General features: G+C 55.5%; 1 protein-coding gene across 1 annotated transcript in view; it reads right to left on the reverse strand.

Moving 5' to 3' along the window:
- The window catches only part of LOC134149710 (heterogeneous nuclear ribonucleoprotein C-like 2), a 51,311-nt gene extending 31,625 nt beyond the window's left edge, over positions 1–19,686 (reverse strand). Inside the window, exons 1-5 of the mRNA XM_062592923.1 lie at positions 19,669–19,686; positions 18,715–18,778; positions 18,401–18,513; positions 11,504–11,614; positions 9,011–9,088 (exon numbers count right to left, since the gene is read on the reverse strand). Coding sequence (XP_062448907.1) covers positions 9,011–9,088; positions 11,504–11,614; positions 18,401–18,513; positions 18,715–18,778; positions 19,669–19,686 — 384 coding nt within the window. The remainder of the gene's footprint in view (positions 1–9,010; positions 9,089–11,503; positions 11,615–18,400; positions 18,514–18,714; positions 18,779–19,668) is intronic.
- Between the last annotated feature and the right edge of the window lie 8,042 nt (positions 19,687–27,728).

Here is a 27,728-nt window from a genome sequence, read left to right on the forward strand (position 1 = left end):
TGGCCTCACTTCCTTGGCAGCATTTGGGCCCTCTGGTGTGAAAGGTTCCCCATCCTCCAGACGAGCCCAGGAGACAGAGCAAACTGAAAATGCAGGGCAGGAAGCCACCTGCTCGAGTGAAGAGAGTGACTTTCCAGCTGCCGAAGCCTGGCAAGAGTAAGTGTGCACAGCTGCAGCAAAGGCCTGGCACAGCCCAGTGCCATAGCCCTGCGCACGCGACGTCCCCTTTCCCTCTCCCTCATCCGCGGGGCTGGGGGTAGCATTCCCTGGCTTCTGGGGGTCCCAAAGGACCTGGGGGAGACCTTCCCTCCAGGAGCCTCTCTGATACCCTAACTTCAAGCCCCAAATCCCTACAGGGCCAAAGGGGGCTCTGGGTACCAAAGTGACGGCATGTGCTAGGGATGCGGGACGGCAGTGGCAGCAGGGCTGCCAGCCATGGAGTGAGAGAGAATTTGTCACCGCTGTCACGGGAGCACTTCACCGTGGGGAACGCAGGCTCTGCCCCCGCTCAGCGCCCAGGCATCTCCACGGGAGAAGTGGCTGGAGGCCCAGCGAAAACTCCTGGAGCAAAACCTACGGTAGCAGCACTTCCCTGCATAAGTACCTGCCAACACGGGGGTGTTTCCTGCTCCCCTGCTTCCCCTTCGGAAAGAGGGTCTGCTCCTCAGGCAGCCCTGGCCTGGGAGCACAGCAAGCTTGGGAGCCTGGTGCCCGAGTGGGACACCCTGGCATTCCCCGCTGTTAGGCCCTGAGAAGGAGAGAAGAAGCTGCGAGCTTCTCACCATCAGCAATGGCCTGAGCGTGGCCAACAGCATTTCTCGGCTTCTCTCCTCATGCTCAGCCCCTTCCTGTTTAACTCCGCAGCCCTCGGCAGACATCTTGCCGAGGGAGAGAGAGGGAGAGGTACCGCTGATCCCCAGCCAGGCTGCTGCGCTCTGGATTTTCCTCTGTTGCATTAAACCAAGTGGCCAGGTCATGGGGAACTTTGTTGGAGGGGATGTGAAATGGGCACTTTGCAGTGTGGCTGCTTTGGAGGGGAAGTAAAGCACAGCCGAGGGCATAGGGACTGTGCACCCCCTTGGTGTGCACAGATGTGCCCGTGTGTGTGCCCACACTCGTGTATTGTGGGGCTTCCTGCCCCCATGCAGCTGGAAACTGCCACGTGGCAGCAGTACCTTTGGGGACCTCCCTTGCCCCTGACTTTGATGGCATCTGCCCTGCATGTTTCTCCTGGAGCACAGTTCTGGCCGCATGTGAACGCTCAGCCCAAGATGTCTCCTGCGAGCAGGATGGGACAGGCAGAGCAATATCCATTGGAGAATGTTGCTGTCACTTATTCTAAAAGCTGATATAACAATAACTATAAAAATGATCATACATCTTTCAAAAGCAGAAATACTTGTATATTATTGAAGTCTCCACCTTTCAGTACATGCCAGAAACCTCCTCAACTTAGCTATACGGGACTTGAAGAAAATTATAGGTAGATGTGGTTTATCAGGGCTTTTTGCATTTGAATGGGCCTCTTGGTGTTTTTGGTGCTGACTCCATGAGCCACACCTCCCGAGAGCCACACACATGGTCACAAAGGGACAAGAACGGATGAAAATCCGCACAACTGCAGTAACACTGGTTTAGCAGAAGACCCAGAGTTTTCCAAGGTACATGACACCGAAGAACAGTAAGGCATATTAACTACCTGAACATTGTGTAACTCCTGATTTTTACTTCTTTCTCCGAGTCTGGCCAGGGCCCTCCACACATGCCTCTATGCTGAGGATAAACAGGCAGAACAGGGTTTGGCAGCCACAGGGAAGTCTCAGAGATCCAGGGCCCTGCACAGCACCCACACTCCTAATATTATGTTTCTGGACCCAAAGTTGTCCCCACCAAGCACCTCATGGATCATCTCCCACACAAACACGGGAAGGTCTTCAGCAGCAGCTACTGCCACCACTGCAGCATCTCAGCAACACCCCACACCTCGCCCAGGCAACAGACCACTCACACACAGCAACTTCTCCCTGCATAGCAACTTCAGCCTCTTTCTCACAGGCCTCCCAGTAACACCCCTCTCGAACACCCAAGATTTCTGGTGCTACTAACAACAACAGACTAGCCCGGCCCAGACATAAAGCTTGCCTCCTTCCTCAAGAAAAGCAACACACTAAAGATTACTAAGCCAGCTCAGAGCAGAAGGAAACATGTAAATCACTACCTTCTGTAAGCTCCAGAAAGAGAAAAGCAACTCACAGGCACCCATGGAAGTCATGTCCTACCAAAAGAGGCCTCAGGAGCTAGGCCTTTCAGTAAGTCTCAGCTGCACACTTCCTTACCAGGCAGTGAGGAAGGCAATACTCAGGTGAAGCATTTGGTCAGCAGATACCAAGATGGAGGCTTGCAAGTAGTCCTGCTTCAGGTACAGAGACTGAAAGCTGTTGACAAGTTTTCTGCTTGCTTTCCAAAAGACTAGGCAACACTGTAGGGGTTCTTCAAACCTTCTTCAATAAAAGCACTTCTTTTCAACACTTTTGCTCCCAAACCCAGCTGGTATCATCACTACAGGACCACCTCCCTTTTGTGTCAGGTGCACAGAAACTTCCTACCACAGAACTAAGATCCTTAGCTGCACTTTCCACGTATTTGCTGTCAAAAGACTACTCAAGCCAAGCAGAAATCTTTGGGGGCTAGACGACAAACATAAATCTATTCCTCTGAAAACAGAATCATAGAATGGTAAGGTTGGAAGGGACCTCGGGAGATCATCTAGTCCAACGCTCAGCATAACCCATATGGGAATTGAACCCACGACCTTGGCATTAGCAGCACCATTCTCTAACCAACTGAGCTAAACCTGCCCCCAAATACATTCTCATTCAGTAGGGTTTGCTACTTCAGAAAGTAAAACTCAAGCACGCAAAACATTTCTGTGTCCCCCAGGTCAACTTTCAGCAAGACACAAGTTTCTGCCGAGCTCTCTTCAGTGACAACTGGCCAGCATCTGCCTGCCAGCAGAGAGAAAGAACACTACAACCTGCTCAAGGTGACATTCAGGGATGATGACAGTTTAAATACCTGGCTGTAGTAAGAATACCTGCTCTTGAACAGAAGCACACCTTTTTCCAGTTTTAGGAGAGCACTCACCATGCGGGAGACCTTGTTCTGCCCTTATCAAACACTCTGGGGGTCAGAAGTAGTCTGACCATACAGGAAGAGCCATCTTCTCTTCATATTCAGGAATGAATGGAGAGAGCTTGGATTTGCTAAAGCAGCCGCAGCCAGGGAACATGGATGGCCACCACGCAGACGCAAGAAAAAGATGTATCTCTGCTTGGATACCTCTGTCTCCAACAGCAATGCACACCTTATGCTCTGGCTTTAAAATGTAGGTTTAACCAAGGGCCTGGGAGAAAGGAATAAGGACACTGGGGTCAAGGAAGAGTAGAAATAAACAGAAACAACAGGTCCTGACTTGGAAGCTGTCTGAAATAGCTGTCCATGCAAGGGTGTGTCCACATCCTTCTCCTCGGTCTAGCAAGGACAGAGTCCATTTGTGGCCATCTTTTTCCTTTCCTCCTTAGCAACTGCAGGAAGAGAGGAAGCTACCAAAAAAGCACTAGAGCTCTACATGTACATACCTCAGGACTCAGGCCCTGCTCTTTTCACAGCCATCTTCTTTCCTCATTACTGCAGAGGACAGTCTGCTACGGTTTGTAAGGTTAAGCTGAAAATAAATCACATTTTCACAAGTTAATAATGAAAATGGAATGCTGCACTGCCCCAGCACAGTACGACAGCAGCTCCTGCCCGTCCGCTTTCCCCAACAGTTTCCCCCCACACACCCAGGGCATTTCAGCTTTCCAGGAGGGGACAACATCCCAGCACAGAAGCAGCACAGGAAGCAGCTGCTCTGTTCCTCTCCCTCCTGCCCTGATGCCTGCGCAGTCACTAGTGCTGCAGCTCTCACAGCTCAGGACTTCTCGGCACCTGCCAGGCCGCAGCGCAGGCTGAAAACCCTCGCTGTGTCCCCGGGGTGCTCATGGGCAGCAGCTGCCCCCAGTGCAGCACAGAGGTTTCTCTCCCGTCCCTCCCCCCTCCTCCCGCAGACTCGCCCAGGCCCCGGAGTAGACCGGGGCCCTGCGGCAGCAGCGCCCAGCAGCAGCGTTTCCCCCTGCACCAGCACCAGCACCAGCAGCCAGGGACACACAGGCCCCGCCCCCACAGCCGGAAGTGACGCCCCCTGCACCACAGCCTCTCGCACCCCGCTGTTCCCCATTGGCTCACGTGGGGCGTGGCCTCGTGGGGCGGGACAACAGGGAGGGGCAGGAGGGAGGCGGCAGTGCATGTGTGCTGTGCAGGGGCCGGGTGGGGAGGGGTGGGCAGGGGAGCCAAGGAGAGGGGCCCTGAGGGGAGAGGAGAGGCGTGGCAAAGAGTGTAGGGGTGTGGCCGGCAGGTCAGAGCATGCGCAGTGGCCCAGAGGAGGGCGGTGAGGGGCGGGGTGGGGGCGGGGCTGCCCTGGCCCTGCGGGCAGGGAGGGGGCAAGAGGTGGCAGCTGCCCCAGGGCAGCGTTTCCCGGCCTGGGACCGCCCGGAGCCTTTAGCTGCAGCGCCGGGAGCTGCTGCGCTGGGGCCGAGGGCCACGGGCTGGGCAGAGCGAGTGGCCGTGCACGCGGGGGCAACCGGAGCTGCTGCGGCCCAGCTGTGTGGCAGCAGCGGCTGGGGAAGGCCCGACCTGGCCTGGGCCACCTCCGGCCCCTGGCTGCCCACAGCTTTTGAGCCCATGCTGGGGACTGGGAAGTGTCCTGGGGTCGAGCAGGAGCTATGAGCAGCCCTGCCCCATGCAGCCCCCTCTCCATGGGGGAATGAGCCTGCCCTGCAGGGGCTGGTCCTGCCCCCCCCCCCCGAGCTTCCCCAGACTGTGTTTATCCTGTCTGTAGTTATCCCTGGACGTCGCCTGGAGGGGACTGGGTTGTGCTTTGTGTCTGCTGGGAGACCGATGCCGGCGAGGTGTGAATGAAGGATCCGCATTAAACATGTCTCTGGGTAAAAGCTGAACTGGAGGACACAAGCATTTTTTGTCACCTTGAATTTTACGTTCTGAAATCCCAGCAGAGGGGTATTCCCATGCAGGAATGCCTTGCTGAGGGGTGTTGCCACGGTGAGCAGCAGGGCTTTGTGATGGTGGAGGCATGGTGCCCGCAAGGCCACTGTGATGAGGCGGTCTCCATGGGGACTGTGTTCCTGCTGTGAACAGGGTCACTGGGGTCCTCACTCTGAGGAGAGCGGCTGGGTCAGGAGGGAGCTGCTCCCTTTGGTGCCAGAGAGGCAGGTCCCCAGGAGAGGATCCTGAAGAGGGAGAAGAAGCAGCAGGCAAACACCTGCTCCCAGTCCTACCTCTAACCCTAAACCCTACCCTAACCCTTCCCCCAATGCCCCATTTTAGTCCCCATCTGATACTCTGATCACAAAGCCCAAACCCAAACCCGTAATTACTTACAGATAATGCCCAACACTTCCCCCAAGAGTCACTCTAGTTGCTAGCTCTTATGCCTAGCCTGAATATGTAAGCCCCAAAGTCCAGCCTGAACCCAATCCTCTAACCTCTAACCATGTCCTCCAGGACATGGCGGGGGGGGGGGCATGGGCTGCACGAGAGGGCAGATGAGGGGTCCCGAGAGGAGCAGACCCTGACTGGAGGCCGGGGGCATAGAAGGCCCCCACGGCCCAGCCGGTTTCAGCTCCCGGGGTGACAGTGACCTGCCAGCACCCAGCTGCAGGGCACAGCAGTGCAAGGAAGGTCCCTGGCACCCAGCCTCATCTGGACAGCTGCCCGTCCACTGCCGGCCCCAGTGGCCACATGTCCACCTGCCTGCTCGGGGCACAGAGCCAGCTGTGCCATCCTCACATCCCCCCAAAGGCCTCCTGGTGCCTCACTGAAGCTCTGGAGGCTGTGGGGGCCGGGCAGGGAGGGGGCAGTAGGGATCAGGCCCTGCCATGGGATCCTGCTACCTCCTCCCTGCCCCGCTCCCAGGTAATGTTGGAAGAGGGACCCTGCAGCGTTCGGTGAGTTCCTGGGTTACACAGAGCTCCTTTCTCAGGGCCTCCCCAGCAGCATCACTCAGCTCCCCATGGAGAATGCCATACATTTTTATTTATGTATTCATCATTACATACTTGCAATACAACTTAACAGTATATAGTAAAATTTATAGTATAGTTTACTCTATCAGACTACGGTACAATTTACACAGAACTGTATCTATTAGAAATCTGCATGTAGTATAGTACAAAATTATGAGCTGTTCTAGTTAGATTCCCGGGGGCCAAACATCTGGTTTGGCAAGCCAGCACAAACTCTCTCACACACACACAAACACTCCGCAGTAGCAAACAGTTTATTAGGAGATACTTACAAACAGACCGACACAATGGTAATCTCGAGAAGGACCACTCCAATGCTTATCCCGATTGTCTGCATGGTGAGAGAGAGAGTCGGCAGGCACAATCTTTTTGGGCATCCCCGAGGAGGCAACGTGGTCCTCGGTTGTGTAGCAGCCTCTCCCCCCTTTGGAAAACTCCGGCATTTATGATTACTTGCGGTAGGCGGGAGTCCCGGCGCCTGCGGCCAACAAGTGTAGGGAGTCTAGCCCAACTCCGCCCCGGTTGCATCACCGGGCTATGATACTGCGCACACGTGCAGACTTATTTTGGGGGCCACATTTTACTTTGGGGGTCGCTATTTCACTACTCTTCAGCTTCTGACCTTCATGTTGACTGCTTCTCATGGTGATTCTGGGGCTGGAAGCCACAGAATCTATGTGACCGACGGCTCTTCTTTCTCACAAATTTCCAAGACCTTGTTAGTTACTTATTTGTATCCTGCTTAACACAGCAGTATTGTTCTAGGCGCTAAAAACTTACAGCACTAGACTATTCTCACCAAGTACAGACACAAAAGTTGCAACACGGACCATTCCCATCAAGTATCACGTAGTACGGATACATGAGCCTATTGCCTTATGAGCCTTTTCCCTTAAAGCCCTTCTGTGCTGTATCTTGGCTCTCCCCTCTACTATATGCTTGATTTTCTTTTTCTCACTAGTGACTGAAGTGGCAATTGTGGGCTGCTGCGGTGGATGACTGCTGGCTACGCTCTATCTTCCCGGTGGCTCCTGAAGGTTCGCAATTCAACGCCGCCCATCTCTGGAGGCTAAAGACAATGATGCATTAGAGATTACAACAGTTGTTTCTGATTTAAATTCCTGTTTTTGCCAAGAGAATGATCAAGGAGGCCTTCAGACCCATTATTTTGGTGGCAGTGAAAGGCTTGGGTCCCTGTAAGTGTCTTTACCGGGAGGTTATTCTCCCACGACAGCATTTCCAACCAGGGCGCTCCTCAAAACAACCTCCCGGGAGTGCGTTTATGCTGAATTGCAGCAGAAGCAGAAGCTGGTGCTGCACATGAAGGGCTGGGGCTTAGCGTCCGCCCCGTCTGCTTTGCCAGGTTTTACAGCATACAAGACAGTGCTGTCCTTTGCAGCAATCCCTGTCTTTGGGCACCATCCCAGCATTTTCCAGTATTTTAGATAGTAGATTGAGGCCCCTTTTCCCAGACTGCTAAAACCCTGAGCAGCATTGCAGAAGTCCATTTGTAGCTGCCTTAATCAAATACTTTGTTTTCTCCTGGCTGTGAACACGGCTGTGGTCAGTCTCTGTGCTGGGGAGGGGACTGGTAAAGCTGGTGGCAGCTGGTGTGCTCTCCTCTCGTGTCACTAGTGCATGCCAGCCCGATGGACTAGGGGCGCCCATGGCTGAGCTCTCTGCTGGCAGGAGCTGTCCCTTGAGCACTCCTCTTCCCCACTGCTCCCTCCCACGGAGACCCTTTCCCCAGCAGTGGTGGGGAGCGGGGGCACAGGGTGACGTCCCCCGAACTGCACGGCCCTTAGCATACCTCCTTGCTGTGGTGTGATGAAGGTCACCAGTGCAGGGATCTGGGCTCCTGATGTCAGCTTGGCCAGGTATTGCTGTGTCCTACAGTCACGTGTGCTGGGCTCAGCATTGGGGAAGGAGCCCAGAGTGATCCCCCCACATCCCTCTGAGGCCCACTGCCACCACGCAGGTGGCAGCATGGCCTTGGCACCAGGGGCTGGTGAAGCATGGCCCAGGCTGCCATGTGACTTGGCTCTTGGGAAAAGGAGCAACCAAGAGCCTGCCAGCACAGGGCCTGTCTTGTAACCCCTAACCACAGCTTGCATGGAGGCGAGTATCTGCCTCAGCTGTGGGCACTAAGCAGGAGCCCCATGTCTGCCCCACTGCCAGCCCCAGTCTGTTCCTGACCTGTGAGCAATGTTGGCGGTTGGCTGGGCTCGGGGATACGGCAGGAGCACCTGGGAGGCTTTAACAGCCCTGTGCATGCATGATGCCTGCTTTACACAGGCTCTCACCTTCTTGGCTTGGTCTGGCAGTGGCGTCTTACTTTTCTCCTTGTTGCCCCTCCTTCACAGAACCAGTCCATTGACTCAACAGGAGCCCCAAGGAGGGAGGTGGTGAAAACCTAGGAGGACAAGACATGCCTTGGCTGTGGGGGTCTCTGCCTCAGAGGTGAGCGGGCTGGCACGCAAGGCTAAATATGATACTGGCAGCACAGCCTCTAGGGCACCTTTCTCAGGAGCGTTATGGGGGAGCTGCATGGCTGTGATGGCAGCTTGCCCTTCAGGGAAAGGTGCGAGTGCACCACAAGCCTGCCCCGAGCTTGATGCAAAGGTGGGTTCCCAGTGAGGCAATCCAAAAAGGACGAAAGGATGGGTCTGCTTGTTGGGGCAATGAGACGAGGCAAGATGATCTCCATCTCTGCCCCACAGCCATGCCTCCTCTGATACAGATGTTCTGGTGCAGGAGCTGAACGTGACACTGTGCTCCCACATGAGCCCATGACCTGTGCCCAGTGGCACAGCCCCTCCAAAGCCCTTCCCGACAAGGTCTCTGGCCTCAGCTGATTGCTTTCCTGATACCTGGGCATCGATGACGCTGCTCACCACATCCTGCTCTGCCTTGTGATCCTGTGTGTCTCTTGTCATCCTTTTCTGAGCCTGAAAAAGGGAAAGAGGCATTTGCAGGAAGGGGGATGAAGCCAGCCCTAGTCCTGGGGGCACGGCTGGCAAGTGGCAGCATCACCCCACTGCTGAGACGTCTCCCTCCCATCTGACCACAGTCCCTTTCCTATGGGAGTAAGAGGAGCACAGAGGAGACGCACCCCACGACTCTGATGGCAGATCAGCAATAGCATCCTTCTCTTCCTTTGGCTCAAGACCAGCTTGGAAGGTTTCTTCCCTGGAGCTTTCCAGGGACAGCAGTGTCTTCCCTGCGCTGGGGAGCAGCTTGCCAGCTGGCACAGAGCAGTCTCCGGCACTGCCACCACCACCCCTGGCCGATGCATCCCAATCAGCTCCCTGCAACCCCATCTGCCTGCTCTCAGCACAAAACGAGCCATGAGTCTGTGTCCCCCCTGCCTGCTCCTGGCATGGCAGCCATCTCCCCGCGGGCACTTCCACTGGGTGTTGTTGGTAGTGTTCGTTCTTGCCTGCTGTCTATGTGCAGACCCTCGATTTTTCTCACTAGTTTGAATATGGCTTTTTTTTTTCTTTTTTTTTTTAATCCATGCTGGAAATCTGCACTCCTCTACAGAGGCTGACCAAGCTACCCCTAGGTAGAGCAACAGAAGAGGAAGGAGAAGATATACGATAGATGCTTACATTGTTTTCACTTGCTTTTGGGTCTTGGATCGTTGTTGTGATCCTTTCCAGGAACTTAAAAATGAGTCAGAAGGAGCCTTCTTCAGTCTTTTGGAGATTGGCAGTAACCTCCCAAGAACAACACACATATCCCATCACAGGGAATAACTCCAAAGAATAATCACAACAAAACAGCCCTCAGCAGGTCCCCAGTCTGTGCGGACTCACCACAAACCGATCCCATTGCCCTCCCCACTTGCCACGCTGATTAAGGCTGCTGAGGTCTGGCTGTTCCACTGCATTCCAGTCCCCTCCATGCACTGCTGCCCGCCCCAGGGACACAGGGAACCCCCTTTACCTGCAGTGAGGTTGAAGGCTTCTCCTGGCTCTGGGTGATGTCCTGGGCCCAGCAGCCAACCGGGTCCAAAGTGGGGGCTGTCGGTGGTGTGGTGTCGATGGCAATCGGCAGGGGTGAGCAGGCCTGTGGCTCTGGGCTCCTTGCCCACTACAGCATGGGCTGTGGACTCCTGGCAGGGCTTGGCACAGCAGGTGGCCTGCAGTGCATGGCAAATCTCTGGCAGGACCCATCAGAATTAATGCTTTTACTTACCCCTGCACTCTATAGCGACAAGACAAGGGACCAGTAGCCTGCACGTAACATCCTCCTTCCCACTGGTGTCTGGGGGAGTCTCCTCTACTCCTGACTTTCCTAAACACTTGCATGGGGACATTCATCCTTGGGATGCTGATGTGCTGCTTGCCTCTGGGTGAGATGGAAGTGAAACCCTCCCTTCCTGTTAGCTACTGACCTCTGCCCATAGGGAAGACTCTACAAAAACCTGCTCACCAATCAACACCCACTCCAAAAATACCCTGATACCGCCCAATCCTTTGCTCCAGAAGTGGGTCCAGACCTATCAGAAAGCCCCATCTTCCAACAACACCCTGTACCGTGGCTCCCACCCCACATGGCTCAGCTCACTCGTCTGTGATCCCCCCACCCAGGGCTTGTGGGGCCCCCAGGGCCTCCCTTCCCTCCACTCCCCAAGCCCTTCCTTGGTTGCAGCAGGGAACCCGCTGTCCCGATGCCTTGCCCCCAGCATGCCAGTCTTATGCAGGCAGGATGTCAATTCAACGAGCGGCAGCTCGGTGCCCCACAGGTGCCCCCAGGATCACCATCGCTGCAGACACAAGCTCTGGGAGGCTGCACACCCAAGCTCTGCTTGCCAGGAGAGCAGCCCAGAGCTGAGAACATGGAGGGCTGTGAGGGGCGCTTACATTCTTCACATTGGGTTTGTGGACTGGGAGCCACATCCTGCCTGGCTCCAGAGTCTGCCAGATTAGAAACTGTCAGGTCAGTGGCTCAGAAGGAGCCTTTTATGACGCTTTCAGAGAAGAAAAAGAATTACAGTCTCGGCACACAGGGAAGCTGGAAATAAACCTGTGCATTGCCCCAAAGCACTAAGTAGGCTTTAACCCTGAAACACCCTCATTTCACCCACTCCTTTGCTCCAGACGTGACAACCTGACTTAATCCTCCCCTTTTAGCTCCAGAAGTGGGGAGAAACCCACCAGTTACCCCAGTTACCCCCATATTCTCCAGTGCCCAGCACTGATGCTCCCACCCCAGCTGGCCAGCTAGCATGGGCTTCTGACTCTCCCCTCCACGGTCTGCCGAGTGCCCAAAGTTGCCCATCTCCCCACTCCCCCAGCCCTTCCTCAGCACAGCGGGAAATGATGCCGCTGTGCCTGGCTCCAGCGTGCTTCTCTTACGTGGACGGGATGGGATAACATTTCAGCAGTCACCATCATGGTGCCACCCAGGTTTCCCCATCGGCCTGTCATCCTGGTCTGCTTTGGTGTCTGGAAGCTTGCCATCAGGGACTGCAATGACACACGGTTGCCCGTGCTGAGCAAAGGGGCAGGTGGGAAGCTGGGGGATGGGGCTCCCCCCCCCCCCAACAAGGAGGGACCCACACCCAGGGCTTGCAGAAGATTCTGCTCCAGGGGCAGCTGGCAGTCCTGGCACTGCCAGCAACCCTGTCATTCCCCACGTGGCACCGCACAGCTCTCTTGCCCCACATGCTGACCCATGACAGCCCCACCATCCTGCACACTGTGCCACAATAGCCCGCTGCCCTGCATGCTGCCCCATGACACCCCTGTCCCCCCACAAGCTGCCTCACAAGGGGCCCTGGCACCCTGCATGCTGCCCCATGGCAGCCCCAGCGCTTCCTGGGGAGCCAGGCAGCTGCTCCTTGTGCTTGTGTCCCTTTTTCAGTTCCAGCTTTCTGTAGCACCCAGGCTATTTGCACTTTAAAAGCACAGCTGGCGAGGCACCCACAGGTTCCTCTGAGGGCACTCAGGACTTTCTATGAAGAGGCACATATTTCCAGAGCTCCCACTTTTGCACTGACACCCTGCATGGTGCTGTGTCTGCCTGGGCTCTCTTACCCTCACTCTACAGACAAGCAACCTCTCCTGCCCCTGGGGGCTGCCCTCACCTCAGCCTCCTCAGTTCCACCAGTGGGCAATTGCCCCTGACTGCTGCTCTTGGGCTGCCCTCACCACTCCATCCCAGCCTCCATCTTGGTTCCAATCTTGATCCTAGGCCCCATCCCATTTCCAGTCTCCATCCTGCTCTGAGGGAGGTTTGGCACCACAACCCCCATCCCATACGTGCCTGGGCAGAGCACGCTATTTGCAGTCCAGGATGGCTCCAGACAGAGCCTCTTTTGTTAGACTGTTTCCACGCTGTTACTCTGCACAGTCCCATTCCTGTCTGATACCATCACTGGCTTGAAATGTCCTCCCTGGAGACACCCCGAGGAGCCCTGCTACAGCCTGAGCTTTGGCCAGCGCCTTGAGCTTAAACCTTGCTTGTTGGAGAGCCTCGAGCGTGGCTCTCCTCCCACCTAGCCTGCAAGCTGCTGGGGGGCTAGGACTATAGCCAAGATGGGGAAACTGAAGCAGGGAGGTGGTGCTGAAGGCACAAAGATGGAGGAACAAGGGCACAAAAGAGCCCTTTCTCCTACCTCACAGGGAACACGTGTATCTGGCGGACTTCGCCACAGGATGCCAAAAGCCTGGGTTTTCTTTCGTCTCTGCCCAGAGGCAGGAGCCGAGGTCTGAGGAAAAACAAGTGAGCTGCCATCAGTGATGGGGCACTGGTGGGGCACCACAGCCCACACCAGGCTGGGACTCATCAAGGCACACATGATTTCAGCCACAAAGGAGCCAGTCTCTGTCTTCCCCTGGAGAGCAGGTCTTTGTCTGATGACGCAGGGCTGCACACAGCGCTCAGATGTGGCTCCTGCAAGATGCACCAGGCTGGTTTGTGATGGACCTGCCACAGTTGGTGTTCCCCAGCAGGGATTCTCCTCATGGGAGGAGAAGGGCCACGACACACTCTGACCCCAGATTCTGTCCTGGGAACCGGGGGTGGGGGAGGCAGTGCGTCTTCCCCATTGCCTCCAGTGCCAGGAGCTAGGGGTGCTTCTGGCCGTGAGGCTCTTACCCAGCTGGCTGTGCTGCAGCTTTGCCTTTCCTCCGCTGGCTGTCCGCTTGCCCGTCCCCCAGCCCTTCAGCTGGCTGAGACACCAGAGCCACAGGTCCCAGAGGACAGTCCTCAGGAACATTAGAAACTGCCTCATGGTGCCCTGCTGGGAGAGGGGACAGAGCACAGCTGAGTGTCTCCGTGCCTTTGTCGTGGCCTCAGTCAAGGACAGGGCAGGGACACACCTCTCCAGGGGAGCAGGGCAGAGTGCCTTGAGGAATGGAGGTGCTATCCCCAAGTGTGTGGCTATCAGAGAGGGGAGCCCATTTTGTGGACCCTTAGCCCCGCAATGGGGCTGCTGCAGTGTGACGGACTGCATCCCTGGGGCTCCAGCCCTGGGGGATGCACCACCCTGAGCCAGGGCTCTTTGCATTGGTCGGTGGCAGCCTTTTGCCTTCGTGTCAGCCTTGTCTTTGCCCAGAGGCTTTATGGGGCTGGTGCTGGGCAGTTTCAGGCATTTTAGGACTGAAGGAAACGTTCTTTCTCTTTGATGGAAAGAGTCCCTGCTACAGGTACTCTTGCCACATGCTTGCACCCAAAGCTATTGCTTGGATTTTAAAGGAGAGCATCAGCCATGTGTGTATCCCAAGGACCCTGACCAGCAGGAGCATAAGCCCCCCGCAAAGCTCTCCTGGGATGGGGAGAGCGCCTCAGGGGGGATGTCTGCAGCATTCAGGTTGGAAGAGCTGTGGGGACCCAGGACAGGACAGCTGTCATGGCAACAGCATCCAAGGTACTGCTTTGGTCCCCATCTGCCACCCCCCCAGCAGTCTGGAGATGCCGGGAGGAATGAACCCATCCCCCAGACCCACAGCCCTGGCCTGCTTCCCATCCCACCCCAACACATCCAGTGCCTCCTACCGGCTGGGGCTGTGGCACCCTCCTCTCCATCCTGACTCGCCTCCTCATGGCTGGCGCTGAGGGGGCAGGACCCTGTCCTGTTCTGGGGAGAGCCAGGACCCTGCTGCTGCCCCACGCAGCGCCAGGGACTGTGCCTGCAGCCTGGCACATCTGTGTTGCCATGGCGATAACTGCTCCACAGCGATGGAATCAGGGCCAGGCTGGACCACAGGGCCGAGGGGGGCCCAGAACATCCCATCGCGGGCAGGACGGGGGCTCCCAGCAGGGATCGGCCTCAAAAATAGGCAGAGTCCCTTCCTCCACGGCATCTGGCCTCAGCCCTGCCACCACTGTCCTCGCAGGATGGCTCTGGGGGGGGGGGGTAACTGGGGATCCCATGGTCCTGGGGCACTGCTCGACCCCTGTTGCAGCCCATGCCGTGGCACATGCTTCCTTGGGCTGTTCCTTGTGAGGGCATGGGGGGCTGTTACACATTTTGCACAGATTGGTGCTTCCCAAGCAACACATTTTTTACTTAAAAATGCCGTTACCAACACTGTAATTGGAGAAGATCTTTACCTGTTTTCTCTTGGGATGCCAGAAGGTTAATAGCTGGATTAAAAAAAAATCTCCAAAACTTGTGTCTCTCTTGCCTTGAATTAAGGTCTCTGAAGTTGCATGCAGACTGCTCTCATTACCACGCTGCTAGTGAAAAGCAGGCTTCCTTCTCTGGTGATAATTGGAGGGAAAGCGCTCACATTTCCCAGGGAGTTTGCAGTGAGCGTCTGTGCTGGGCATCTCAGCATCTGCCTTCCCCAAAAGGGCAGGCAGGAGCTGTGGGCACAGAAGCGGTGCCTCCAGTCCCCTTGTGATATGCTCCAACAAACAATCCTTTCTGCCCCTACAAACAACAAAAAGGGGCCCATGCCCGCAGAGCTCTTGCCTGAGCAGCTCTGCTGATGTGCACACACCAGCTCTGCACAGCACTTGTATAAACCCACCAATCTGCATTTACCTCGACGGCCTTTGCCCACAGCCCTGGGCAGCCCCTTACCCATAACAGGCACACATGAGTGCTGCCTGCTCCACATTTACTGCACAACTAGGCTGCTTCTCCTCAGGGGACTGCTGGTGTCTCTCATTTTGGCACTGGGTGTAGGTTTGCTGAGGGGCACTCTCCAAATCTACCACCAAGAAGCAGCCTGTGACCTCCTTGGGGGCGGCCAGAGAGATTTTCAGTTTCTTTGGCACTAGGGTTGTGTGCAACAAACTCCTATCTTTCTTCTTTGGCCTGCAAAGCCACTCTGGCTTTATTACACTGCATTACATTTCCAGCCTTTTGTAACATTCATAGTTCCTTCCAATGTGCCCAAGATGGCAAGACAGTTTGCTCTGAGCCTGCTGTGCACTTGTGACACTGTCAGAAGAGGTGGACACGCAGAGTTTGCGCATGCATGAAGGGGCAAGAGCAGGCATCATTTGGAAGGACTGGGAAAACTGCAGGAAGGCAATGACACAAAATCCCAGCCACGCTGTGCATTCGAGCAGTACCTGAACTAATTATTCTGCCTTAGGGTACCTCTTGGGTTTACGTGGGAGCATAGCAAAACGGAGGCAGTCCAGAAGGAATCCTAAGAGCAATTTAGCAAACATTGTTTAACATCTTCAGTAAGGACCGAGGTAATAAGACTAAAGGAATCCTAGACAAGTTGGCAGATGACAGAAGAGGGAGGGGAGTGGCTGATTCAGCAGATGCTTGTGCTGCCAACCAGAGGCACCTGGACAGGCTGGAGAAATGGGCAGAGAGGAACCTCACCGAGTTCAGATGAGGAGCAGCTTTCCAGAGAAGGACCCGGGGGTCCTGGTCACAAGTTGGTCAGGAGCCAGCAATGCGTTCATATGACAAACGGGGCCAACAATATCTTGGGCTGCATTAGCAAGAGCATTGCCAGCAGCTCAAGGGAGGTGATCCTTCCCTTCCACTCAGCACTAGTGAGGCCCCACCTGTGGAGTGCTTTTTCCAAATCTAGGCTCTCCTGTACAAGAAAGACATGCACCTGCTGGAGAGAGTCCAGGACAGGGCTATCAAGACGACTACAGGTCTTGCACATCTCTCATCTGAGGAGAGCCTGAGAGAGCTAGGACGGCTTAGCCTGGAGGCAGATGGCAGTGCATGGATTGCTGTGAGCAAAGGAGTTGGCCAACATGGCAACAGAGACAGGAAGGTGCTCCACTAGCAGGTGAGTTTTCCAAAGGATGAAAAGGAAGTACAAGGGGCCTCACATCTGGATGCTGAGCATTAGAAATGCTAGGACTAAGAAAAATGCAGTACACACTCATGCACACCCATCCTAGCCACTTCTAAGCTAGACGAGTCCTTGCTTCTTCACATCAGGAAATTGTTTTCCTGAAAGAAAGAAAACAACCCCACAATAGCTCTAGAGCAAGTGAGCACCCCCACCACTTGGGCCTCAGCATCTCAGCTGAGCAACTGCTCTTCCCAGGCTCTCTGCCTCAGGAGAGATAGTGAAATCCTCTCACAAGGGCAGCCCGAGGAACAAGCACATGCACAAATTCAGCTGCACCAGGCAGATGAGGCAGCTGCTGCCTACAGGCCCCTCTGCTGTAGTCCTTTGACTCCTCCCCCCCCACCCTGCCAGCAACACCACAGCTGCCTCCATCCTGATATCCCCACTAGTGATTTGTTTTTCTTAATGAACATGGTATGAAAAGAACAGACTTGAAATTAAAAACTCTCTTCTTTCCCTTCCACATCCACAAACACTGAAAACAAACGAGCCAATCTAGTTGTTGCTAGCAACCCTTTGGCTTCTTCCTTTTTTTCCTGGAATGGTTGTTTTCAGTGTGAGTTTTATTTTTTTCACAGAATACAAAATAGACGATATTGGCAGGGACCTCTGGAGATCCCCTGCTCCAACCCCCCTGATCAAGAAGGGGCACCTACAACAGCTTACCCAGGACTAGGTCAGGCAGGTTTAGAGCATCTCACAAAGTCGAAACTCCACAGCCTCTCAGGGAACCTCTTCCAGCGTTTAACCACCCTCACAATACCTGAAGGTATTTTCCTACCTTCATGTGGAAATTCATGATTTGCCATTTTGTGCCCATTGCCTCTCCTCCTCTCCCTGGCTACCACAGAGAAACACTCAGAGCCATGCTCTCATCTTTCTTACACCTTCCCACCAGATATTTAGACACCCTCAAAGGATGTCTAAAGACACTAGCAGTCTGTTTTACAACAGAAAAACAGTCCCAGCCCTCTCAGCATCTCCTCCTATGGGACCTTTCAGTCATCTTTGTGACACACAGCACCGTCTTTGAGGCCCACAACAACAACAGACATGACCCAGAGAAATGCCGAGGAGATGCAGGGATGCATTCTGGAGCTGGAGATCCAGAATAGACCGCTTTCTGGACCTCGAGATGCAGAATAGACTGCTTTTCGGGGATCATTAGAAAGAGACGATCCACACAACCACAAGAGCAGATCTCACAACCACAAACAACAGCCATGAGCCTGGCACTGGCCCATCAGGCAGCACTGCATAAGTGACCTCACAACCGCAAACAGCAGCCTAGTGACCAGTGCTGGCTTTTGGGCACTGAGGCATAAGAGACCTCACAAGCACAGCCAGCAGCTAGGGGCCTGGCACTGGCCGATTGGGCACTGAGGCACAAGTGTCCTCACAACCGCAAAAAGCAGCCACGTGCCCAGCACTGGCCTATCAGACACTGGGGCAGAAGTAACCTACAAATGATAAACACCAGCTGTGTACCTGGCGCTGACCTATCAGGCACGCAGGCAGAAGTGACCTCACAGCCACAAGCAGCAGCCATGGGCTTACTACAGTCCTATAAAATACTGCTGCACAAGGGACCTCACGGCAATTAACAGCAGCCTTTCAACCAGCACTGGCCTGTCAGGCACCGAGGCACGGGGGACCTCACAGCAACTATCCGCAGCCATGCAAACAGCACTGTCATGTCAGGCACTGGTGCAGAAGTCACCTCACACCCACAAATAGCGTCCATAGGCCTGGCTCTGGCCTAGCAGGGCCTCAGGCAGAAGTGACCTCACAAGCATAAACAACACCTGTATGCCTGGCATTGCCCCATCAGGCATTGAGGCACAGGAAACCTCATACGCAGAGCCCACAGCCATGGGCCTGCCACTGCCCTAACAGGCAGTCAGGCTAAACTGACCTCACAACCACAAAGACTAATAATGTGTCTCCTTGTCCTCCGGAATTTACCCTGCAGAAGTCTTTCAAATAGGTATCAAATGACTTAATTGCTACTTGCCTCTGTGGTTCGGAGGAAGTAGTGACTTCGCAGGCTTCATCAAAGCCACTGGGCATCTGCTGACCTACCAGAGAGCGAGGCAATAGGCACCTCACAAGCAGAAACAGCAGCTATGTGCCTACCACTGGCCTCTCCAATACTGAAACAGCCAGGCACATTCACGGAAGCCATTGCATCCGTACATAGCCTCATCTCATTCACTTGCAGCTGCTTTTACAGAGGGCTCAATATGCTGGCAAAGATGTTGACAGCTACAGGGACACACCCTGGTGTACTGCCTCCATTCTTAACAGCTTGAGGACTGCACTGGGAACGTACACTGGAGCAACCTAGAAAGAAAGACAGAATCGGAGTGTTATTGTCAGTTCTGCTGGCCTTACATAGTCGCAACAGTTAGGGGCAAATGTCTCCTCACCATGCTGAGCTGTATCTGTGAGAGAACAGCCACTGAGACGTCCTACTCCTCTTTTTGGCATAGGTGAGACCATGTCTTTATACCAGGTCCCCAAAGCAACAGCAAGGACACGACATGACATGTAGGACATCCTCTCTCAGAGACACTCTGAAATGCAGTTTCCACAACAAAAGAGACCGTTGGGAAGGGCATTTCGTGAGGACACCAGCAACCTGCTCACACTCTGCCCAGCAGATCCCAAACACACCTCTGAGCAACATCTGGAGGCTGTGGGGGCAGCAACAGCTCAGGGAAACGCTTGCAAATGCATCTCAGACCCACAAAACGTTCAAAGCTTCCTGCACCCAAACCCCACCAAGCTGCCCAGGCCCAGATGCTCGGGGCAGGCCGGCACACCTGGCTTGCAGGTCAGTTCCCCTTGGTGATAGGGCACTGCGTCCCCTGGTCACAGCCCCAGCAGCCCCTTTGGGAGCTCCTGCAGGAAAGCAGCCCCCTCACCAGCAGCGCTGACCCTGCTGCAGTGAGAGGACACCCGCCAGCATTTGAACGCACCCGCAGTCCTCACCAGCCCCACTCGCACCCGCTCTCAATCCCACTCCCTTCTCCCCTGCTTCACTCCCTCGTCCCTTGCAGGTCTCCCTTCTCTTGGTCTTTTCCCACTCTGGACTCCGATTGGCTGAGACATCCATCATTCCAATCCGTCCCTGCCATGCTCCTCGTGACAGCCAATAGGAGGGCTGCACTCAGGCAATGCCATGGCAACGCTGCGCCCTCCTGCCCTGGAAGACAGCTCTGCCCCCTCACCTCGCAGGACAGCGCCATCTTGTGGGTGGCAGCACAGGGCACGGTGGGGCCTAAGGGCAGCCCCGCGTCGGGTGCCCAGGCAGTGTGGGCCCTGGGCCCAGCCGCTCTGCCGCAGGGGGCCTGCGGGGCTCCTCGCTGCCCTGCACCCTGGGGGCCCTACTGGGCTTGGAGTGCGGCCCTGGGGCCTGTGCTGGTGCCAGCCCTGGTGCCGGTGCTGGGGCCCTGGGAATGGCCGGGGTGTCGGAGCCTGCAGGCGACATGCTGCTGCCCCCAGGGCAGGGCAGTGTCCTCTCGGCCCTTCTGCCCCAGCCCCTTCCCCAGGGTAGCCCCAGGGCTCAGCACCCTCCCACTGCCTCTGGCAGGGCTGGGCCACAGCCAAGCAGGGGCTGCTTTGTGTGGGGCCAGGCTGTGCCCCGAGGGGTCACTCCGGAGGGCTGAGGAGCCCCATGGGGGCACGGGGCAGTGAGGGGGAGATCAGCTGTGGGCCTGTTGGTGCCGGGGAGTGGAGGTGTGGGGTCAGGAGGGGGCTGGGGGAGATGGCCATGTTGGGGTCACCCCAGCAGTGCACTCCACAGAGAAAAGTCCTTGGGGTAGCCAGGTCTTACAAGGTGACAATGTCGCCCCCACCTGTTCACAAAGTGCTCTCCCAAACAGGCTGTCTTTTGGGTGCAGAGGCTGGAGCCCGTTTTGCAGGAGGACAGGGGCTGTGGCCATCTCAAGATGGCATCTCTGAGCCTCAAATATGCTCTGCCAAGTTAGAATCATAAAAGGATACAAACGATATCAATCCTCACTGGAGAGCGACAGAAGCACTGGAAACAAGCAAGTGCATTCCTGGCTGATGGCATCCCTGCAGCAGTCCTCCATCTCGCTTGTCCCTTTGCCCTCAGCTCACCTCTCAAGCCCAGGACGAGGGACGCTCTTCCCATCTCATCACCCAATACTCCTTTCCAACATGCTGCTGCTCCTCTGCATGTCGACAAAGGCTCCTAGTACAGCCCTGTTGCCTCCTGTCCCCTGTCATTGCCACGGAGCCACTACGAAGGACAGTGGTGGGGACTGCGTGAGCAGTGCCCAGCAGCGCCTGGGCCTCGCAGGGAAGTGAGGGCCCCCACCCATGGCTCCAGGGAGACCTCCCTGTGATGCAGCACATCCTGCTGTGACCTCAGTTCATGTCATGTGGGGGCTCACTACGCCATTGCCATGGAGATGGCCCAGCCAGGGAGCAGAGAGATTTCCTCTCACCTCCTGGAAAGCAATCCCCTCCCTTCCCCCAGTTATTTCCCAAACATTTCTGTTAAATTCCTTCATCTCCAGAGGGGCCTTGGGCGTCAGGGCAGCCCCAGCCCCAGGACCAAGGAGTCCTGGCTGCCACACGGTCTCCCGAGCCAGACAAGCTTCTCGGGAAGGATTTTGCCCGGGATCCAACAGCAGTTTTTTCAGTTCAATTTTCTGTGTGCCTCCTCAAACAGGAGCCCCAGAAGGCTCCCAGGGAGCTGCAGGAGCATTGGGAACAAGGAACTGTTGCCTGGGCTGATGGTGTTGGTCCAGCAGTCCTCCATCTCACTTGCTGCTTGTCCTTGGCTCACCTCTGTAGCTGAGGAGGAGGGATGCTCTTCCTGTTTCAGCACCCAAAACCCCTTTACAATGAGCCCCTGCCCCTCTGCCTGCTGGTGAGGGGCCCCAATGTGACCCCCTTGCATCCTGTCCCCACTCCTTTCCATAGAGCTGCTATGGAAGACCGAAGTTTCTTTTCTCTTCTTGCTCTCCATTTCCTGCTTTTTCACATAGCAAGACAGCAGAAAAATCTCACTCTTTCAGCAGAGTCCCCTACTTTTACATACTTATACCCCTACTTCTGCACTTTTTCAACACTCTCTGTCTCCCCCACCCACGCCCCCCCTAACACCCCAGTTCCTTTCCTTTGCTCCAGCAGCATGCTAAGATTGAGAACGCCTAAGTGGGGTGTGTATGTGAGGGAAATAAAATAAATAACGAGATGCCAGCACAAACAGCAGTGGGATGGCAAAGCAGGTGGTGTATGAAAACGCCATGTCAGACACCCCAAAGAAGTCATGTCCTTCCAAAATCTGCCAAGTGGAAATGACCTACAAAGCTAAACAATTCTGAAGGCTTGTGGAATTTGGTGCCTCTGGTTGTGCATGATGCCAGGGACACAGGGCTGTAAGAAGGACTTGGGAGAGGGCCAAGCCTTGCAGGAGGCAGCTTCAGCTGGAGCTGAGCCCTGGCAGGAGCAGGGGAGAGCAAGGCAGGGGTCTTGAGGGTGCTCTGTTTCTCCTGCTAGCCAGGCTGGCTGGGCAGAGGCTTTGTCAGCGTGGGGCAAGAGACAGACAAAGGCAGCTGCCTTGGGCACCCCCAGGCATGTCCTTACAGCCTGCCACGCAGAGCATGCAGTCAGGCTCCCGGCAGACAGAGACCTCATGCTCCTTGCCAGCACTTCCCACTTGCTCTTTGGCAGCTCCAGGGAGTCAGGCAGAGGCATTCAAAGCCACCATCATGGCTGAGCTCTGCACCTTTATGAGGACATGTGCAGAATCCCGTGAGCCCTGTGCGTTGGGCAGCCGAGGCAGTCTGTGCCTTTGGTGGGAGCAAACTGGGCTCTGGCTGCGCTGTACTGCTGTGTGCAGCTGCTGCTGGCCACCTGTGGGCAGAAGGACTCACAGGGTAGAAGCAGTTGCCTTGGTCTGAGTGGCTGGTTAAGAGCAGGCAAGCTGAGGCCCGTGGGCAAGGGAAGCTCTGGCTGCACACGGCCTGGCTGAGCTGGGCCCAGAGCTGCTCTCTGCCCCTCAGCACAGAGCTCACAGGCTCCATGGGGGCCTTGGAGCATGCAGGTTGCTGTGCTTTGTCCCAGGGAAAATCCCCAGGGCCACCAAGAAATTCCCACCTGTCCGCAGCAGCTCCTGCCTGCCTCTTTCACCCCAGCTCCTTTGCCAAACCAGACGGCTGCTCCCATGCCTGCTGCCTGCCTCTGCCTCCAGCCCCATGGCTCACCTCGCCCCTGTCCTCTGGCATGCCTGGCAGTGCCTGTGCAGCCTGGCAGCAGCCGTTTGCTGCTGCCCCTTGTCCCTCTGCAGGATCCTCTGCTGGCAACCTGCTGCTCTGGCCCCAACGGCTGCTGCTGCCACCTCAGGGAGCGGTTCTGCTCAGAGGGAGGACCCCAGGGGCTCTGCTCCCAGCAGGGACACAGTCCCCATGCAGACCGCCCCATCACCATGGCCTTGGAGGCACCATGCCACCACCATCACAAAGCCCTGCTGCTCACCATGGCAACACCCCTCACCAAGCCCTGGGGGATCTCTGGGGGCACCTCTAGCACAAAGCCTTGGCAGTCCCCACAGGCACACCCATTCCCATGGCCTTGCCTCCAAGCCTCTGCTTTCACCTTTGGTGTCAGGCTGGCAGCTGAGAGCTGGGCAGCACCACCAAGGTTCCTCTCTCCACCCCTGCACTCCATGCCCCTTGCACAGGCTGCCCTTCTTCAGGCACTCCAGAGCACACAGCCACTCCAAGGCCACCCCTGGCTCTGCCTGCTAATCCTCAGCCCTCTCCAGTGGCTCGTTGTGCAGCCCACACCAGAGCTCCCTGCATTCCTGCTGCTCTCTTAAGGGCTTTGCCTTTCCCCACACCACCTGGCACCTCTGCTTGCCATCCAAGGCCATCACTTCCTCACTCTTCTTGCAGTCACCGTCTCCTCCAGGTTGCTGCTGCTACAAGTCTCTCCTCACCAGCTTGCCCAGCTGATTCACCATCAGCTCAGCACTTGGCAACAGTCTCCTGCCAAAGACAGCCTGACACCCTCGCCCAATGCTGGCCTTCAGCACCTCCTCCAGCTGCTGCAAGCCCTGGTCTGCCATGCCAGCATCTGCTCCCCTCTCCTCTGAGCCTCTTCCTACTCACAGGGCTCTTTTCCCACCAGAACTCCCTCCTTCTCGCCACAAAACTGGAAGGACTCTTAGGGGCTAAGAGCAGCACTGGTCGCCATGCACTGGGCCCTGCTGCAGTAGCCTTTGACACCCCCTGCCCCCTCAGCTCCAAGTGTCAACAGCTCCCAACCTGCCACCATGACAGGCGCAAAGAAAGCTGAGCTCCAGTGCTGCGCTTAAGGAGCTGGACTAGCTTTCCCCCACACTGTTCTAGTTAGATTCCTGGGGGCCAAACATCCGGTTTGGCAAGCCAGCACAAACACACACACACACACCCAAACACTCTGCAGTAGCAAGCAGTTTATTAGGAGATACTTACAAACAGACCGACACAATGGTAATCTCGAGAAGGACCACTCCAGTGCTTGTCCCGATCATCTGCATGATGAGAGAGATAGTTGGCAGGCACAATCTTTTCGAGCGTCCCCGAGGGGGCAACGTGGTCCTCTGTTGTGTAGCAGCCTCTCCCTCCTTTGGAAAAATTACGGTATTTATGATTATTTGCAGTAGGTGGGAGTCCTGGCACATGGGGCCAACAAGCGCAGGGAGTCTAGCCCAACTCCGCCCTGGTTGCATCACCGGGCTATGATACTGTGCACGTGTGCAGACTTATTTTGGGGGCCACATTTGACTCTGGGGGGTCGCTACTTCATTACTCTTCAACTTCTGACCTTCATGTTGACTGCTTCTCATGGTGATTCTGTGGCTGGAAGCCACAGAATCCATATGTAACCAACGGCTGTTCTTTCTCGCAGATTTCCAAGACCTTGTTAATTACTTATTTGTATTCTGCTTAACACAGCGGTATTGTTCTAGGCACTAAAAAGTTATAACACCGACCATTCCCATCAAGTATCACACAGTACAGATACAAGCACCCACAAATTGACAGCAGGATGCCACTTCCATTTCTAGGGCCAACGTTGAGAGATCAGCCCAGGCAGCAGCTGCACAGGAAAGGCTGTCTGACACTGACAGAGCAACTCAGCACTGCAACAGCCCTCAACATAATGCCAGACCTCTGCTGTGCCAGCTGTGCCAGTCTCTGCCCCACACAGCTGCCTCGTCTACTACATGCAACCAAGTGCCAGCAAGAAGACAGGCATGCAGGGGACGCCCCACTTGCACACTCCCCTGGCACTGCTCTCCTCACTGCCTTCCCTTGACTCCAAAACCCAGACACACAGGGACACTCTTGCACTAACACCAAAGGTGGCCAAGGCACTCCAGGCTCACAAGGCACGTGCAAATGATCAGCACAAGATCAGGCACAGAGCTGGCTCTTTGCATGATGCAGTTCTTTACACTGGGCAGGATCCTGCTCTCTTTGGGCAGAGCAGGCTGCTGCTTCCCACCTCCATGCCCTCAGGAACCTCCAGCTAGGAAGGTGGTGAGGGGAGGGCATGTGGATTTTCTTTAGGAATACAGAAGTTGCAGATACAATGTAGAGTCCTGAGGACCCCCTGAGCCCAAAGTAACTTCAGTTCCTTTCCTTTCCTTACTTGGGCATGGAGCCCTTGTGAAGGGAAAAAGGATGCAGAGCCTTTGAAATGAGGCCCAAACAAAGAGACAGCCCCAGGCTGGAGGGCTGCTGGAATGCCAGCTCTCCTGGCTGCGCAGCCTCTGCGGCAGGAGTCTGGGCTCCACAGCTGGGATCACACAGCACTGAGTGCTGCTGCCATGGAAAATGTGACCTTGGGCACATCTTCAGCCCTCACAGAGCCAGGAGGCTAAGAACTGTGACACTTCCTCAGTTCAAGCTACCAAGGCTTTGGGGCACTCACACAAAGGCACTCAACACATGCTGCCATTCATTATAAGGGTCTTTCACACATCCTGCAGGGGGTCTTTCACACATCCTACAGGGCACCACCACCTTCTAGGAAAAGGAAGGGGAACACTAGCATTTGCTGAGTGGGCTGGCAGTAAAAACATTTCTGGGATGCAGAATGTGCAGCAGAGGTACCAGGAGGTGAACCCTCACCCCAGGTCACCCATGGAAGCCAAGCGCATTTATTGAACCCCTCGCATCCATACCTAGCCTCATCTCATTCACTTGCAGGTACTTTCACAGAGGTTCACAATGATGGCAAAGATGCTGACAGGTACAGGGACACACCCTGGCATGCTGCCTCCATCCTCAGTGGCTCGAGGACTGCATTGGGAGCCTCTACAATTGGAGCAACCTAGAAAGAGAGAAAGAATTGGCGTGTTACTGTCAGTCCTGCTGTCCTTCCATAGTTGCAACAGCCTGGGGCAAATGTCTCTTCTCTGTGCTGAGTTGCCTCTGTGAGAGCACAGCCAGCAGGGCCACTGACATATTCTATCCACCTTTTTGTCACTGGTGAGACTGTGTCTGTATACTGGGTCCCGTCCGGGCTCTCCAATTCTGCAAAGGCACAAGCACACAGCAGATAGTCCAGCACAGGCATACCAAGACGGTCAGGCGTTGGAGCGTGGGGTATATAAGGACAGTCGCCCACCACCCTGAGCGCCCTGACTTCTTCTGAGGTAGCATCTTCCTCATCTGCCAGTGTCTGGATAGGCACAAAGTGCAGAAATGGCTCTGACTGCTTTCCTTAACTACCCATCTCTCGGATGGATCAAAATGGATTAGGGTCTGAGATGGGAAGATGCAATCAGGGTCCAGATTCCACAGAAAGCCTTGAAGCAGTGAGAAGACCACTTTCTCCAGCAGAGTCTGTAAAACCCCCAAGACTCAGGAAGCATCAAGACCTTCAAAAACTGCAAGCCTGAACCTCAGCTGACAGAAAACAACTAACTGCAAGCATCCCTGGCTCACACCAGGATGCTCCAAGGAGGGAGCACAGCCAGCACCAGTGCTCACCCAGGGCTCCCACAAGGACACTGTGATGGCAGGCTGGCCTCCGGGAGCAGAGCACTGCTCTCTCCAGACACCTCCTCCCATGCTGAGCAGCCAAACACTGAGCCAACATGTGCCTGTGCATCAGTGGTGCACAGGGCACAGCACCACACATGGCAGAAGACAGGACAGCCCCAAGTGCCCCACAAAAAAGAAAGCCCAACTCTCCAGCCCTTCCAGTCCCTTCTAGGCCTCCAAGGCCTTGGAAACAGTTCTTCCTGTGAACATCCACTCACAGTCCTGACCTGGTCACTTTGCATCTCCAGGAAGCAGAGAGCAAGCGCTCTCACAGCTGCTCATCGGGTCAGCTCTTGCCGCTCACTTTTGCCTCACATGCCCTCAAGGCACTCACCTAAAGGGGCCTCCCTACTGACAGGCCCCTAGAGCCTTAAAAGGGAGGCCCATCCTCAGGCCTTCTCTTCCCTACAGCTGGGAGGCAGGACAAACACTTTCTTCTGAAATGGCAAAAGGCAGCTCCACTTGAACAAAAAGAAGGACAGATGCACAGGCTCACTCTCCACATGCAGATTACAACTGCCCCTGACAGCCCACAAGGTACCCAGAGATGACAGGCTGGGGGCAGGCTTCAGCACCAAGGAAAATGCAGTGGCCTCAGAGACTGCTGGAGCTCATGGCAGCTTTGTGAATCTCTGAAATAAATGCAAGGCTGCTTGAGTATCGCCTGCTGCCAGAAGGATGCTTTTGGCCCCAAAAGGTCAAAGATGGTGCTCCATGTCTTAGGTACACCAGGAAGCACGACCCACTTTGCCTGAAAGGAGCAGAAGGACTTGACTGTCCAATTCACAAGCCACTCCACAACACTCGACAGCTGAGGCTGGCACTGAAACTCAGTCAGGGAGCACACAGACCTGGGCCCTGGCCTTGATGACCTGCCATTTGCCATCGATCATCCTCAGGGAATCCAGGGAGTGATGCCAGAGGACAAAACGTGGTGCTGAGCCATCTCCAGAGCAGTACCCACCATGACACAGCTCCTGAACTTAGGCCTTCCCACAATGGAGCCAGCGGTAAAAGGCTTCAAGAACAGAGGGGACATAATGCATGCCACACAGCTGGGAGGCTAGTGGTGGGATGTATGTGCTCACCACCACTGCCTTGACTACTCCGAGCAATGCAGCTAGAGCTACATGGGGCTCCTCACCACCACCCAAAGCACAGGCAAAATCCAGTCCCTTGCCAAGGTCAGCAGGGTCAGCACCTAACCACACCAC

Source organism: Rhea pennata, chromosome 21, assembly GCF_028389875.1.
Source record: "Rhea pennata isolate bPtePen1 chromosome 21, bPtePen1.pri, whole genome shotgun sequence".
NCBI lineage: Eukaryota > Metazoa > Chordata > Aves > Rheiformes > Rheidae > Rhea > Rhea pennata.